Here is a 16,607-nt window from a genome sequence, read left to right on the forward strand (position 1 = left end):
AAATTATTGTAAAATAAAGACATCCTTATCAGTGTCCAAACTTCACTTATCAGTGATTTTTAATGTTTTATCTTTCTTTTTTGGTAGTCTCACATTACATTGTTAACTTGTAACAATGTATTTGATCATAACCTTTGTACCTCTTAATGCAGTAATCTAATTTACTGTTTCTTTGAAGGTGTAACCCTGCATGAAAGATTCATATCTGCTAAAATATTGCTGTAAATTCAACACTTTACTAGTCCAGTTTATTATGCCAGGCAGCAGAAGTGCAATGAAGACTGAAACAAATTAATATGTTGACTACTCATTTCAGTTGCATACTGCTATACCAGTGCCTGGAAGATGAAAGCAATATGTCGGCACTGGAGTTCTTAACTGGAAAAGTTATGTAACACAGTAATTCATGGAGGGGGAAAAAAAAAGAAATTAGTATTTTTTTTTTCCCTTTCCGTATTAAAAAATAAAACACAACAACAACGACAGAAAAAAACCGGCTTTGCTGCCTTCTCTTTGATGATGTTCTAATAATTTGCTTAAATATTTTGAGGCAACCAAAAGGAGCAGTATCTTAAAAGTAGCTTTGATATCCAAGGCTGAAATCCACCTTGAAATATAAAGAATACCATATAGTTTTTGCTGATACCTTTCAAAAAGTTTGTGCCTGGAACCACAGACATATCTCACGCAGTTGATGTCTGTCATGGAGATGAAGAAATAAACCCAGGAGTTCCTGGATGTTTGAAAATCAGTAAATGTGTTACTAATGGTTCTGGTACAATGCAGGTCAAGTGCTGTTTCTGATTATATTACAAATATAACAGTAGGCCAAGGTTTGAAAAAAAAGAAAATGGGGCCTTTGACATCAAGAGTGAAAAACACCACGTATACATTTCAAAAAAAGATAGAAAGGAGGGCCCTGGGAACTACTGACCTGTCAGGCTGTGAAGAACATGGAGAACAGGGGGTGATTTGAGACAGCCAGCATGTCTTCACCAAGGGCAAGTCCTGCCTGATCCACCTAGTGACCGTCTGTTGATGGAGTGATTCCATCAGTGGACAAGTGAAGAGCTATGAATGTAATCTGTCTGGAGTTCTGTAAGGCCTTTCCCACAGTCCCCCACAACATCCTTCTCTCTAAATTGGAGAGAGATGGATTTGATGGATGAACTGTTCCATGGATGAGGAGTTGATTGGATGGTCACAGCCAGAGGGTGGTGGTCAGTGGCTCAATGTCCATGTGGAGATCAGTGACAAGTGGTGTCTCTCAGGGACCTGTATAGTGAACAGTACTGTTTAATGTCTTCATCAATGACAAGGATGGAGGGATCAAGTCACCCTCTGCCAACTTGCTGAGGGTACTCCAAGCTGAGTGATAAGGTTGACACACCAGAGGGATGGGATGCCATCCAGAGGCAGCTGGACAAGCTTGAGGAATGAGCCTTTGGGAACCTCATGAGCTTTTACAAGGCCAAGTGCAAAGTGCAAGGTGCAAGGTACTGCACTTGGGCTGGTGCAACAAGCACCAATATGGGATGAAGGCATCAGAAACATCGCTGCTTGGGGATGGACTTGGAGATACTGGAGGGTGAACAGTTGGACATAAGCTGGCAATGTGCACTCACAGCCCAGAAAGTCAGTTGTATCCAGACGTGCCTCAAAAGGAACATGGCCAGTAGGTCAAGGGAGGCAGTTCTGCCCCAGGAGGTCTCTCTTCTTCACCTGGAATATGATATCCATCTCTGGAGTCCTCAGCACAGGAAAGACAGAGACCTGCTGGAGCAAGTCCGGAGGAGAGCCACAAAAACGATCAAAGGAATGAAACACCTCCCCTATAAGGAAAGGCTGAGGGAATTGGGTTTGTTCAGCCTGGACAAAAGAAGGCTTCAGGGACACCTTATGGTTGCTCAGAACTTCCTGGAGAGCCTGTTGTCGTAGGGCAAGGGGAATGGCTTTAAACCAAGAGAGGGTTGATTTAGATTACGTAGAAGGAAGATTTTTTACAATGGGGGCTGTAAAGCTCTGGCATAGGTTGTCCAGAGATGTATTAGGTGCCCCAAACCTGGAAGCATTCAAGATCAGGTTGGACAGGGTTCTGATTTAGTTGAAGGTATCCCTGCTCATTGCAGGAGGGTTGGACTAGCTGACCTTTAAAGGTCCCCTCCAACCCAAAGTGTTCTATGATTCTGTGATCTCCTTAGTGTTCAGCCAGAAACTAACCAGCTCAAAGTCACTGGAAAATTTTATTGTAATATCGTACATTCTGGAACAAAGACTCCTTGAAAGGAGATTGTAGCATTCTGCACCATTATTAATTTACAGGTTACATTTATGGTGTTGGTCTTAGTATGACATTTCATGTAAAGTGCATGTTGTTAATCTTTGGATTTCACCACTTAGACTGATCATTAGTTCCTCCATAGAAATAGGTTGTGAACATGCTAAGTTGAGGAAACATTTGGGTTTACTTGGAGGTCAAACCTGTATTTTCCTGTGAAGGTTTTAAAGCAATATGAAACCTTCATTTGGTTCATGCAGAAAAGGTAGAAATAATCTGTTACTTCGGGTAGCAGCTCAGGTATTTCTCTTATTTCTCAGCCTTTCTTTTATTCATTTAATGGATGAACAAAGATATAAAAGAGATTACCTTTTAAAGGGTTCTTAAAAATTACAAATCTCATTTTGCACATTTTCACATTGTGTAAATGTTATAACCTCGTGTCATATTGTGGCAGAGTTTGCATCCAAAGAGAAGGCTTGTCTTTGGCAGGAGAGGTGACAGCATATGTTTGTTTCTTGGATGTTCCTTTTTCTTCACAAGATTCAGGCCACAAATAAAACCACTGCCAGGTGGTTCTGGCAGTGAGACTATTAAGCAAGAGATAGTTTAGAAAATCAGAATTCTACAAGAGGTCATGCAGTACCTTGCACAACGCCCTATTTAGGGTAGTGCATGATGGAGCAACACAGTGTTAGTCCAAGTAGCAGTGCAAGTCAGGATGGGCACAGGGGTTTTGAAGTGTAGGGAAGTGACTCTGGGTTAAGGTCGTTCAATAATGATTTTGCACTCCTCTGATAAAAACACATTTTTATTTTTCTGTGCATGTTCTCCTCACATTTTGTTTGGTTCGTTCTAGCATTTAATATTGATTTTAGCCATATTGAGCTTCAAGGAAGAAGCTGTTCTTGACGGCCTACCTTTACCATAACCAAGTTCAACCATGCATTATCTCACATGTAATCTTGTCATTGTTGAGGTCTCAGACTTATTTGATTGTCTGTCTATCTGTCTGATCCAGGAAAGAGGGTAACAGCCAGGAGATTAGACCTGCTACTTGTATTGGAAATAATTTTCAAGATAAGAAAAGCAGTAGTAATTTTCAGATGTTTGCTTCTCAGATGGTTGAAACACAGAGTGCTCTTTATCTTCTCCTTAAGACCTTCAGATAGGTGTAATGATTGACTGGTGGGTACAGAACTTATGGAACTGGTGTAGAAATCACTTATCCTCAACTTTTTTAGAGATATTTGTAAAATGCAGCACTATGCTCGATTTGCAGATGTATATTTATTGTGTTTAAAAATTAATTGAGAAATACCAGGCTGTATCTCTCTTGCTGGTGTGTTTGTTGTGTGTCTAGCTGGAGTGTCTCATTTAGGGATATTTATAAGTGTATTTTTTTCAATTCCTTTCTCTAGAGTCCATAAGTGTGTTGAGTGATGCTCTAAGTCAGATAGAGTCTCAAGGGAATGTTTCTATGAATTCCACAAGCTCTGGATCAGTGGCCTCTTCATCTGTTGACACGGTAAGTACATCTGTCTACCAGATGCATTCAAAGCTAGGTGAAAACCTCGAGCAGAGAATATTACGTTGCTGATCAGCTTCTCCTCAAGCTTGCTGTCCGCAAAAAGAAAGATGAGTTTTAAACTGTGAAGTGAGGAAGTAGCATAAGAAACATCTGCAGGTTCCACTCTTTATTTTTCTTAATGATGATTGGAAAACTTAACAGCTGCATAGACTGGATAATGCAGAATCAGAATGCTTATAAGTTCTTCTGAGCCTCTTTAATTACGATATTTTTCAGAAAAGGGAAAGGGCTTGGACATTGTTGGGCAGTGTCATTTTGAAGTACCTCCTTCTCTGTAGGTACTCTTTCCTCATTTCAGTCTTACTACGGTGTTAATTATTTCATTTGTGGTTTGTTTTAAAAAAGGTCTTATGCACTTCTGGGAGTGCAGTTGTATGAAGTTATACTACTTGCTCTTGAAGTAAATTGCTTTCAGCAAGGCATAATGCATTACATTTGGGTTGCTTGTATTGTAACAAATAAATTAATGTTTTATGGTGTATTTAATAGTCATACTTTATGTTTACATGTGATTATAAAGAAAATGTTCAAACATAAAGTTTGTTTGATATGAGAATTACAGAAAGAGTGCAAGTTCAATATCAACTATTTAAAATTTTTATTTTATACTGACTTTTAATTTCCAGGCAAGCATTGTTGGCCGTGAATTGGCTACCAACGTGTATAAATACACTCACTTAGAACCTATTCTGTATGCCCTTGGTGTGGGAATGTCAACTAAGGATCCTGATCACCTAAAATTTCTCTTCGAAGGAAGTGAAGAGTTCTGCTGTTTACCTAGCTTTGGAGTAATTCCTGCTCAGTCTTCAATGTTTGATGGTGTTCCTTCTCTTCCAGGACTAAATATTGATCTTGCAAAGGTATGGAAGAGTTAAGTAGCTAATGTTGTTTGTATGTCATATAACTAGATAGAAGGTGAGTTAAAGTACTATTTGTGTAATATTATTATGTTCCTTTTGTTCTAGAAATAAAAATACAGTGTTTTTTATTCTCACCTCCTAAGAAATGATTCATTTACCTCACTTGAATAACGTATGTCTTCCAAAGATAATATGGCTGATCCATTTTCTATTAAATTTTCTATTATTGTGTTCACTATGCTATTTTTAAACCACAAAAGTTTAAAACTTTCTTTGAAAATATTTTGAGGATCAAGTTAGAAAAACCAAAGAAGAGCATTTTTTTTTTTAATTTTCTTTGCTCTGAACACTTTCTGAAATAACTGTTTATTGACTTGGGGGAGACAGCAATATATTGATTGATGATAGAGCCCTGTCTTTCTTTACATAGATGCTACACGGTGAGCAATATCTGGAGCTGTATAAACCGTTACCAACCTCAGGTCAGTCCTTTTGTGATGCTGATTTGTTTTTCCCTATGACAACAGTTCCCGTAACCATATTGTAAATGGTAAGAGGGAAACTCTGTTTCAGACTGCATTTATTGCATATTGTTTTTACAAGGAGTTTGGGGGACGGGAGGCAAGCTGTTGTATAATTGAAGGAATTCTGAAACTGTGTCCTTGGGATCATGTGTTGCTTTTCTATAGTATAGTTAGTAAAGTTTGCTTAATCTTTAATATAATAAGCAAATATACTACATGCCTATATTATTCATATAATTTGATACTTTTCATTCTTTCATTAAGGTTGTAGCATAAAACTTCTGGGATGTTTACCTAAAAATTCTTCAACACTGATTGCATCTGTGTGCTTGTAAGAGGATAAGATTTAAAGTACATGTGTAAAGAACAAATTGACATCTCAACAAGGAGGCTAAAAAACAATTACTTTTCTTCCCCTCAAAATTCTTAAGGTATTAGTTACTGCAGTAGCAAGCTCTTTTCACAGATGGCTGTGTTTTCCCAGATTACAGCACCTGAGAAATGCTCTTTAGACTCATTCAAGATATGTATGCGCGTGTATCTGGATTTCTTTGCTAGTAGTTTTTTAAAAATTAGGTTTTCAAGTCTGTAGAAGAATGAAATGTCACAAAATAAAAGTCACAAATTGATGGCAGAATTTCTTGTTGAAACAAAAAAAAGAGATCTGTGAAAGTTATATTAACTTCAGAGAAGTCTGATAATTACTAATAGATTGCCAGGACTTCATAAAGCTTTCTATTTTTCATTCCATAGGCTGGTTTATAAACAAATGTGGTTATATGTGTGTCTAGAGCAATAACCTCTTCAGTGACAAACTTCATGAACCCCCAGGCTCATGGGGGCCCTCAGGGCCAGGCTCTGAACCGAGCTTGTCTTCTACAGAACTGTGATTGCCTCAGCCCTCTTGAAAGTTGGGGACAATCCTTAAGTGAATGGAGCTATTTTTGGAGTTTGAGTCTGAAATGTGATTTGTGTTTAGCTCTGAATGCATGAACTATAGCAAGATTCTGTTCAAAAAACTCCCCACACTTATAAAAAAAACCCAAACAAACAAACAACCACAAAACCCCTTCACATCTGCAAAGATTTGCAAAGATATCCAGACACTGGTATTATAATCATGATGATCGTGATTACTGTGATTATGATGATGATGGTAATAATAAGGATAGATAAGAAAGTCAGTAAGATAGCTAGTAAGAAAGTGTAAAGAGGGATCTGTGAAGCTTTGTTCCTGAAGCAAGAACTTATAATATTTGTGTGGTGTTCTTTTCTTACAGGGGAATTAACTTCAGTTTCAACTGTTGCTGATGTTCTTGACAAAGGATCAGGAGCAGTCTTGCTAATAGATGGTAAAAAGGTTTATGATTTTTGAAGGGGATGCAGTAAAATGTATTAAGCTCCATTTTTAACTAGCTCTACTAATAACTGCCAGTCCTTCCACAGAAAAGACAGTTAGCTTATTAAATCTCAGTGAGATGTGGCTGTGTAATTGTTCTTGGGCGCTTAACATCCTGAAATAAGAACACTCTCTTCCTGTGTGGGTGGAATAAATAGTGCACTGTGAAAACTGATCAAAGTTCTTTAATAATAATAATAATAACACTTAGGCATTTTACATTCTGCCAGCAAGGGGGTGTGTGTCTGCATGTTTGCATGTGTTTTATGGAGTAGTTAAAGGAATGTCTCCAGAAGTTGATAACTTGTAGTTTTCATGATTTTCCTGTCTTTAGGTGTGATTATACCAAGGTCCTTTGCGAAATTAGGCAGAAAGAGTAGGTTAATAGGCAGTGAATCTCTAAACACTGTTGACCTTTAAGTTCTTCAGTGGACAGATAAAATTGTAAACAGGTTTTTACTGACCGTTTTTTCCTCCTAGCTGTGTTTTGCTTTCATATTGGGGTAATACAAAGCCTGTCTGTTTCTGCAACATGCAAAAGTTATTTTTGTGAGCAAAGTCTCAGTGTTTTTGAAATTTTTTCCCGAACTGGAAATGAACATTATTAGCAAACTATACTGTAAATTTCAGTTTAAAGTGTAGGGGAGTGGAATAGATATGAACTGGAAATAGGAAACTGAATCTCAGTTTAGTGTAAGGAGTCTACTTTGTTTGGAAGAGGGAACAGGTAACCTTAACCTCTGGAAGTCTTTTTATACAAGATACTAGTACCACTTTTGTTTGAGTTCATAATCTGTTTTATACACTGGGTATTCTTAATAGCATCTAATATATCATATTTTATGGTACAACTCTATCATAATTAAATAAATTGCTACTGCAGTGAGATGCTGAAATAAATCTAATTTCAACACTGTTGTCAAATAATTTTAGCACCTTGAATGTTATCACCATTTCGATAGTTCATTTTTTAATTTTAATGCTTTCATATAGATAAAATTCATTATGTTATTTGACAGATCATTAGTCTTCCCTGGTCAGGAAGTGACTTGCAACAGTGCAGCATGCAGGTGTGACCATTCCCCCTTCAACTGTTAAAATGAGCTTTGTCATGTTTGAATCTGAACTTGTCTCTTGTAAGAGCACATGCAAGCTGTATGAAAAAGGAGATTGAAGACAGTATATGACCTTCCTCTTCCTTTGTCTTTCAGTGAATACCTATTGTGGAAAGGACCTGGTGTGCTATAATCAGTTCTCTTTGTTTTTTGTTGGAGCTGGGGGATTTGGTGGTAAACGAACATCAGAAAGGGCCAAGGTAAATTCTCACATATTCATATTTTAAAAAAATAAATAAATTAAGAACTTCTGTCAGCACTGCAAGAAAAATACTTGTTGTACTAACCAGGAAGGATAAACTAACATTTAGGTGGTGTAGAAGTTTGAACTCAAATGGAATTTAAGTACTTATGTTCACTGGAGAGCCTGAGTGAAAAGGTACTATTCAGGGCTTGGGAAACCAGTGGATTTGTTTTGACAATTAGGGAGAAACATGAAGTAATAAATATACAATGGATTAGATATTCCTACATTCAAATATTTGTGATTACAGATGTGGAATATCCTAATGGAAAGCAATGTTACGTTTGAACTTGCAGTTTCTAGAAAAGATCTCTAGGTGTAGCTCTTTCTAAATCTACGTGTTTGCGTGGAAGAGGTATAAAGAGGAAGAGAGAAGCAGCATTATAGTTTGGAGTTGAACTTCTGTGTTTTGAGAGGGAGAGAGCACGCACCAAACAATATACATGAACATGTAGTGTGTATGTCCAGATGCATCAAGCAGCTATTCAGGTACCTGACATATAACCTTTGTCTCCTTCAATACTGTGTTTAAGGGTAGTGTCAGCTGTGACTGCATGATCTCATTGTGAACTAGAGCCCTGAGACAGTAGTAATAAACAATTTAATAGAATGTCTGTTAAGCCCCGTATTTTTTAAAATATATAACGAAATACCTAGGTTTATACATCTGAAATACTGTGGGTAATGTCCTTTGTGATTTTTGCATGTAAACTTATAGTTTTTTTACTTAAATATGTATCAATTATATAGAAGTTTTATCATATGTAATTCTACAGAAATGCCTGTTGCTTCAAAGAGAAGTGGGAAAAGCCTCTGTGTAGTATAAAAAATTCACAGAATATTACAGTGTGGAGAGGTCTTTGAAGGAATCCTTAATTCTTCTACAGTCAGATTTTATAAGAGTGCATGTTAAAAAATCCCAGTGGTTCAAAGGAAAGGTGACCAACCTATAGTGATGACATCAATCAGTCTAGTGTAGTGCCCTGGCACTTTTTAGTTAAACATTTAGGCAACTGCAACTTCTTCACTCTATTTAGTGAAGTATGAAAATGAAATGATCTTACATTTTAAAATATGAAGGATACCTGTTTCAGGCAGCAGTCCCTCCTGTGATAGAAAAAACCCCAAAATGTAGTCTCATTAAAACAATGCAATGCTATAGCAGTTTCAACAGAAGCATCTGCGTACCAGAGGCTTATTTCAAATGGTAAATTTTCATGCTTTTTCCTTGCAAACTTTCCCAGTTAAAAAGAGTTCCATGTCCCTCTGTGCCAAAAAGGAATCCCAGGCTGATCAGACGTGTTATAATATGTCTGTTTGTCAACTTAGACTTTCATTGTGTTTGCAAATTGTATTGCAAGTTAAGAGGAACAAATTTCCAAGTGAAATCTTTGATAAGCAACATGTTATATAAGTCAGGACTCTCCTCTTGAGTTGAGGTTTTCTTACCGTACTGGCAGAGGGCATACTGGCAGATTATTCATACAGTGGCTAGTTTTAATGACTCAGTAGGTTGGGTTGAGTTTCTTTAATCCAGCTGGAAATAGATTGGCAAGCCTTTCTTGTTTTGGAAGCATGTTTAAGTAATGTTCTTGTTATCAGGCTGATTAATATGTAAGTCCATTGTGGTTCTCTGAAGTGACAAAAGCAGAAGTGCTGTTACCCACTTCCACCCAAGGTGTTCTTCTACCCAAGGAGTGTCTTTGCTGTTAATAAACAGGAAAGAGCTTTTGCTTTTATTAAATATGAAACTACATAGAACTTTGTTTCTTTTGATTTCTTAGAGGTGAAAAATGATGAGTCCATGAGTGAGGTGGTATATAATTTTGTTAAAGTATTATTTTAAAGGCTTCATTTTAATATCTGTGTTCTAAAGCATTAATGTTCAATGAGACAGCTATTTTTTCTGAGTGAATAATTCCTACTTGAGCTTTTTTGGGTGGTTTTGAAGAAATTTTACCAAATTCATCAGCTGTAACATGTAAGGCAAGATCTGATGCCTCAGGATCACTACCTATGTAAAGGTAAACTTGATAGGAGACTTTTTCTGGACTAACAGAAAATTTTTTTTTTATTTGTCTGTAAAAGTAGAAAGGGTAGGAAGAACCTTAACAGATTGGTGCTGTTGTTTCTTTTTATATATACTTGACATATTCTGGCATTAGGTATGAATAAAAGATTTTTGCTGTGAAATATTAATAATACTATTACTTTTGCTTTAGTTAACAGCAAATCCACCAAAGCGACTTCCTGATGCTGTAATTTCTGATGTCACAACATCTGATCAGGTAAAGCTTTGTATGCTTTAGGTGTGGAAATGTTTGTTTGGTTTGGAGAAAGGAATCTTAAATGATGTTACATCAGAAAACCCAAACTATAAGTATCTCAGGTATTTGTATATATATGTTTATGTGTATATGGGTGCATGTGTATATATTTATAAAACTGAAGTTTCTCCTAGCTTATGACAGTGTGCTCAATGTACTGTATAAAACATTCTTTTCTTAAGACTGATGAAATTTGTAGTGTTTAATTACAAATTTTACATAGTAGGAAATTAAAATTTGTATTCTGTTGTACTTCAAAAAAAAAAGGCTGAGACTTCCTGAAATTTACAGCCCATGGTGCAAACACATTGTGACAAAAAAAAGAAGTGCTTGTATTTCACAGTTTTGAAAAAGTTAAATTTCTGTATTAGGAGGAGTCAGGGAAACCTGAAATACTGACAGGTACCTGTCCAGGTATGTTTCATCTGTCCACATTCCCACTGGTTCACAGACATGTACTTTCCAGGGGAGAAACCTGAGTAAAGAAATGTAACCTCCACTCAAGGGAAACATAGGCAGATGTCAGACAAATAGGAAAGGAAAGTCTGGAGCTACCACTATTAAGACACTGAGTAGTATTTTCAAAAGCAGCTTAGTCATGGCAGGATGCTATAGCTTTCAGAGATGGAATTAAAATGTTCGGCATTAGCTTAACTGTGGTGACTGTGGTGTCTGCTTAGCCTCTCTCTGATTATTTACAGAGTAATTAAGTCCATCCAGCTGATTCCTGTGCTCGAAGTCCAACTTAGCCCTACCCATTTCATTAGATAAAATACCTCATCTCTAATTGCCTGGTAGTTTTAAAAGTATTTACTTTGAATGTTGGAGCCCTAATTCAGATTCTCCTGTGCATGATTATATTGTAATTGATTTCAGGCCCATCAATTTTCACAGGATATTTATGATCCCCTTTTTCTTACAGTAATCTTAGTGTCTGAGCCTTAAGCTCTTATGTCTGGAATTGTTATTGTGCATAAAATGTTAAGTTCATGAGATAAAAGAAAAGGGTAGTGAGCCTATAGTGCAGCAGTTGAAAAACTTGGCTATTGCAAAATTGATGTTCGGAAATAAAGAAAGTAGCTGAGATTAGCCAGTAGCTACACTTGTTTTATTTTAAGACCTACTCTGACATGTAGATATATAAAAAGAATTCCTCTCCAGTTAGAACTTACAGGAGCCACAACCAATGGACTTTGATAATTGTCAGAAGGTTGATCTGCCAAATTATTCAGTAGCATCTATGCTTCAGTGGTGATGACTGTATACAGGACGGGGAATCTGTAGAACTCGGGAACTTTATGGGTAGGAGTACAGACTTTTGTGTGAAGGACAGCTTGAGAAAATGTTATCAAGATTTTACATTTATGTGTCTGTGGAATGACACATGACTGCCTAAAATCTTTAAAAAACGGAAGCTAGCACACAAATTGCATCAAAGGTTCTGAATTTCTTTTTCTTAGTGTTTAAATTAAAAATATGTTGGCAGAAATGACTGTTGCCGTTCAACTATTGAATTGGTACAGAGTATAAGACAGACTGGAAGAGTCAGTTTGCAGATGGCATTTCATTTAATTTAAACTGTAGTAATATCCAGTTTTTGTGTTATCACAATTGTATGAATAAACTACTCTTCATAATTACTATTTTCCCCCTTAACTTTACATGTCATGATTTTGTAGTAAAGTTTCTGATAAATAGACATTCCTGTCCCTTTTAGAAATACTTAGAGTAATGGCACACCTGTCTTTCATTGAAGATAATGACTACGGTTACCTTGAATGTTTTAGTCAGTTCTCACTTACTGCACTGGTTTTTTTTCCAAAAGGCGGAATGTTTTAGACCAGATGAAGCACTGCCTAGGGAAGAAAATACTGGGAATAGAGGGCTAATAACTGGTTTTGCCCTTTACTGTATGTTCAGCAGAAGAGAGGGTACAGGCACCTATGATTCCTTGAAAAATAATTGACTTATGTCAATGACCATTGACAGAACAAAGTAATTCTTTTGGTTAGTGGTATCAAAAACTGATAGCAGGTGGTATAATATGTGTTTGTCCCTTTCAAATCTGTACCCATTTCTGAGAAGTCCTTTAAACACCAACCAGTGCTTATGAATGACTTGCAGTACCATGATATAAGCTGCTTAATGGTGAAAATTGCTTAAGAAAAATGTACAAGTATCTCACCTTCAAAAATGCTTTACGGCTTAAAATTTGCATCCTGCTGAAGAAGAATAGAAAATATTTCCTCAGTGTTCAGGAATTTTTCCACACAGAACTGGAACAGTTTTTCCATATTGCCTAGTAGAGCTGTGCATGTGCAGTGATATTTTTCTAGCTTGTTCTCTCTCTATAACCTGAACTATGCTTTACTAGATACACTGCCATAAATCTTTTAAATAAAATAGTTCTTTTGACAGAAGGTCAAGAAATCTAGAGGGTGTTTGACTATTAGCCATTTAGCAAGGAATGAATCATTCAATTTCAACCCTGTAGGGAATGTTTAATGTAGTTACAGAGCTTCTGTCCTGCTGGTTTTTGAACCAGGAGCTTAAATTAATCAATCAAATGGATTTTGCTGAATGGTTCCTAATGCAATGAAAAATCACAAGCAGGGAGTTTCCTGTATCTCTGGAGAGTTTTGTCTATGTAGAGCTTTCACTCTCTTCCTAAATGTGTTGATTTCTTGGGAATTCATTTTATGATGATACTCAAAATAAGCTTCAGTGGTTATTTAAAGTGGATGATATTTTAAGTAATGTTTCTGCTTTTGAGGAAGGAAACAAATAAAGAGTCTTGCATTCATTGGGGACTTTCTGTGGTTTGTTTGAGGGGTTTTTTTCTTGTTTGCTAATGGAAAAATTCACAGCATTTTTGTACTCTGCAGGTTTCCTTCCAGAAAGCAAACTGTTCTCTGTCTTCAAATACCAGAAATAATATTTGGAATACACAGTGTTGTGGCAATGAATAAACATCATAACAATAGTCCATAGAATAGAATTTTTCAAGAAGTCGTTTAAGTTTTACTATTCTGTTTCCTCCTGCTTTCCTTGAAGACTGCTTGTCTTGTTTGCTATAGGGAAAAACTAAAGCTGTAGTATTTGGAGTTTGCAGGACTTCCAAGTTTTTGGTAAAGTCATTTAAGTAAATCATACAATAATTTTACAAAATATTTTTTAGTAGAAAAATTCTCTTTACTTGCAACAGTGTCATAGTTCACTAAAGCATTCTCCCACATTGAATTCAGACTCTTTGTATTTGTTATTTATATCAATAGGGAGAAATAGGCATGACTAAAAGGTAAATAAGATCATTTAGACAGATTTTGAAAAACATGGTGTCTCAACCTGTCATACTTTGAGACCAGTTGTGCAGCTTTGCTCCCTTTAAGTCTCTGCAATGCAGTGTCATGTGAGCTATCACACGTGAATTTCTGTCAGAGCTACTTTTCCATTACACTTGAGTATCTCAAGCACATGATTCTTCTACTCCGTGGTATTCCGGGTCAGGAAAATTGGCCAACCGTGTTGTAGTGGTTTGGACTTTGTTTTCCCCCAGAGGATAAGAAGAGCGGTAGACTCCAAGGGGTGGAAACCCCTGGAAGTTTTGAAATTCTGTCCAATGAGCGCTCCTGCAAAAATGTAAACATACCACAACCAAATGGAAGAGAAGAGTTGTAGTTTTAGGGAAGAAGAAGTGGCCATGTTGTGAAAGCCACGAGGAGAGGGCAGGAGCCCTCTGGGGGGGCCTCTGCCCCCCCCCCCCAGCCCCAGTTGGGGGCTACAGAGACTTGGAACAGTGTTAAGCTGGACTATGTGTCTGTAGCTGTGAGTTGGGGGATGTTTTCCATCGTGAGTGAGCAGAGACAGAGCAGAAGCGGCGGCAGCGTCCAGAGGTTATGGCTAAAAGCCAACTGATAAGGCCTGAACCAGAGGAGCAGCAGAAATAGCATGCAGCCAAGGAAGACTCAGAGTTGCTCAAGCCGAGGTAGAGAACCGGCAGCAGAGAACAGAACTAAGTTTCTACAGAGAGAAAGCTTGGGGATAAGAACTGCAAAACTCCCCTAAACTTCCTTGGAGATCCCTCCAAAAATGGAGGGGGGTGGACTCTTGCTGATTAGAAGTCCTAAATGGGTAAAGGAGCTAAGAAGCTCAGTCGTCCTGAGAGCTCAGCCAGGACGGAGTGTGGGAGGTTGGCCTTGAGGGGCCCTCCCTTGCTGCAAGCTACAAAGAAGCTCGCAGCCTGAGACAGGGCACAGAGGCCCTGCAAGGAGCTTGAATCTCCTGGAGATACCAGACCATCACGAAGACCCCCTGTGCTTCGTGATATGACGTGGTGAAGCGACCTTTGTCTGGGGTGACGAAGCCCACGGAAGACCCCTCGGTTGGTTGGCGACGGGGCCGAGAGAGAGTTTGGATACCTCCCTCGTGAGTGCTGGCAGAGATCCAGCAACAGCTGCATGCATGAGATGAGGAGAACCTGCTGCCTTAGAAGATGCTGCTGCTTAGTGACTGCTACTCTGAAGAAGCTGCTGCCCTGAGAGACTGGAAAGGATCTGTCCTTCTTTCCGTCCTGGACTTTTATTTGGAGGGGAGAAGAGATCTGATCCATTGTAAATACTTATGTCATAGTAGAGATAGCTAAGGTTGTATATAATGTATTGTAGTATTTATTTGAACAGTCATTGTAATATATTCCCTTTCCCCCATTCTGAGTCTGGTGTGTTTTGTCTGGAAAAAACCCATCTCACATTAGGTTGAGATGTGGGAGGGGGAATGGAGGTAGAGAATTGGATTTTGGGCTATCTCAAACCATGACACTTGCTTTCAAGAATTTTTAAATTCCTCTTTAAAGCTGATAAAACTTAGCCTGATACTGGTCTCTTGGACTAATAGCTTTCTGGTATCCTGTCATTTGTAAGTTATTTTTATTTGGAAAACGATGATAATGTTTTAAATGTTGCAGAGTCTCCAAAAAGATAACAATTCTGAATAAAGGTTGTGTTTTCTATAATCCTTATCTGCTTTATGTGCAATGCTTTATGATACAGTTTTCAGTCATGCAAGCATAAATGGTGTGTTTGTTTGCTCTTCTTCAAGAACTCCTTCCACATGCAAAGAGAGGGCACTAGGTATGAGTTGAGACAGTATAGGAAGTCAGTTTTCCTATGTTACTTGTTGCAGTGTTCTCATAGTTAGTGACTGGTTGGAACAGAAGTTGTTTGACAATGGGTTTTCTTTGCTTTATTTTTATGGTCTTTGGGCAGCTGTTACCCAGATAGCTCAAAATACTCAGACATGGGTGCTCCTTAATCAGTGGCTGGTAGAAGAGGATTAGATGATGGAATTTGGAAGATGGAATTTGGAAGTCAGACTAGCAGGAGGGTGTCTGAGCATCACAGACTGTAATTGAAATCTGTAGGAACTGTGTTCTGAACTTGCCCGCTGTATATCAAAAATGTGAGGTACTCTGAAAACTTAGGCCTTCAGATGTTACATTGGACAGCTGAAATTGGTTTGTGCTGCTGACAATTACACTCTTTTCTGCCATCTTGTAGTTTCCAGTCTGTAAAGTAAGGATGTTTAGAAACATTTGAGGAATTTTAGTTGTACAGGGAGTATTTAAACAAGTGGTGTAAAGCATTGGATGGTGATTTTTGAGAATGTGATACAATGAGCAGCATAAAAAAGAGAGAGATATATACTACATATATTAGGGAATATGACAATTCTTTACTCTCTGAGAGATTTTGAGAGAGATTCAGTAAATTCACATCTAGACTAATCTAAAGAAGCTATGTAAAGCCTTCTTTTCCAGGTGTAAATCTAGCACTGACTGACACAGTGTGAAGAAATTGCTGCTTTTTAGTGGCTTGGGGTTTTTTTCAAAAATACAGTTATTTTCTGTTTTCTCTGAAAGAGAAGAAAATAATTGACATCTGTCCTGTTTGAAGTAGTGTTATCAAGATCCTGTGACTAAGACTGCAGGAGTGACCTTCTCTTCCTGAGTCATTGACAGTCCTGCAGTCCTCCTGCTCATACTGCCGTCCGCTAGCTACCTGAGTTTAGTTTCTCACTGTGTCAAGTTCAGTTAAAACTACAGTTCTTAACGTAACAGGAAAGAATTGTGAAGACAATTATGCAAAAATCCATTTTTTGTACAAGAGTGGACTTTACTGTAAAAACTTATTAAAAAGATGTCTTGGAAAGCAATGGGAAGCATTTCACAGCATGATGAATTATTAAACTACAGTCTGCTGTGAAATGTTTTC

The 16,607-nt window shown here is 37.6% G+C and overlaps 1 protein-coding gene across 3 annotated transcripts in view; it reads left to right on the top strand.

Annotated features, from left to right (window-relative positions):
- HSD17B4 (hydroxysteroid 17-beta dehydrogenase 4) overlaps nt 1-16,607 on the top strand; it is a 66,254-nt gene that overhangs the window by 20,894 nt on the left and 28,753 nt on the right. For all 3 annotated transcript variants that reach the window (XM_032675190.1, XM_032675192.1, XM_032675191.1), the window contains exons 12-17: nt 3,700-3,806; nt 4,496-4,729; nt 5,160-5,211; nt 6,534-6,605; nt 7,864-7,967; nt 10,234-10,299. In XM_032675190.1, the coding sequence (XP_032531081.1) occupies nt 3,700-3,806; nt 4,496-4,729; nt 5,160-5,211; nt 6,534-6,605; nt 7,864-7,967; nt 10,234-10,299 (635 nt within the window). The remainder of the gene's footprint in view (nt 1-3,699; nt 3,807-4,495; nt 4,730-5,159; nt 5,212-6,533; nt 6,606-7,863; nt 7,968-10,233; nt 10,300-16,607) is intronic.

Source organism: Chiroxiphia lanceolata, chromosome Z, assembly GCF_009829145.1.
Source record: "Chiroxiphia lanceolata isolate bChiLan1 chromosome Z, bChiLan1.pri, whole genome shotgun sequence".
NCBI classification, from domain to species: domain Eukaryota; kingdom Metazoa; phylum Chordata; class Aves; order Passeriformes; family Pipridae; genus Chiroxiphia; species Chiroxiphia lanceolata.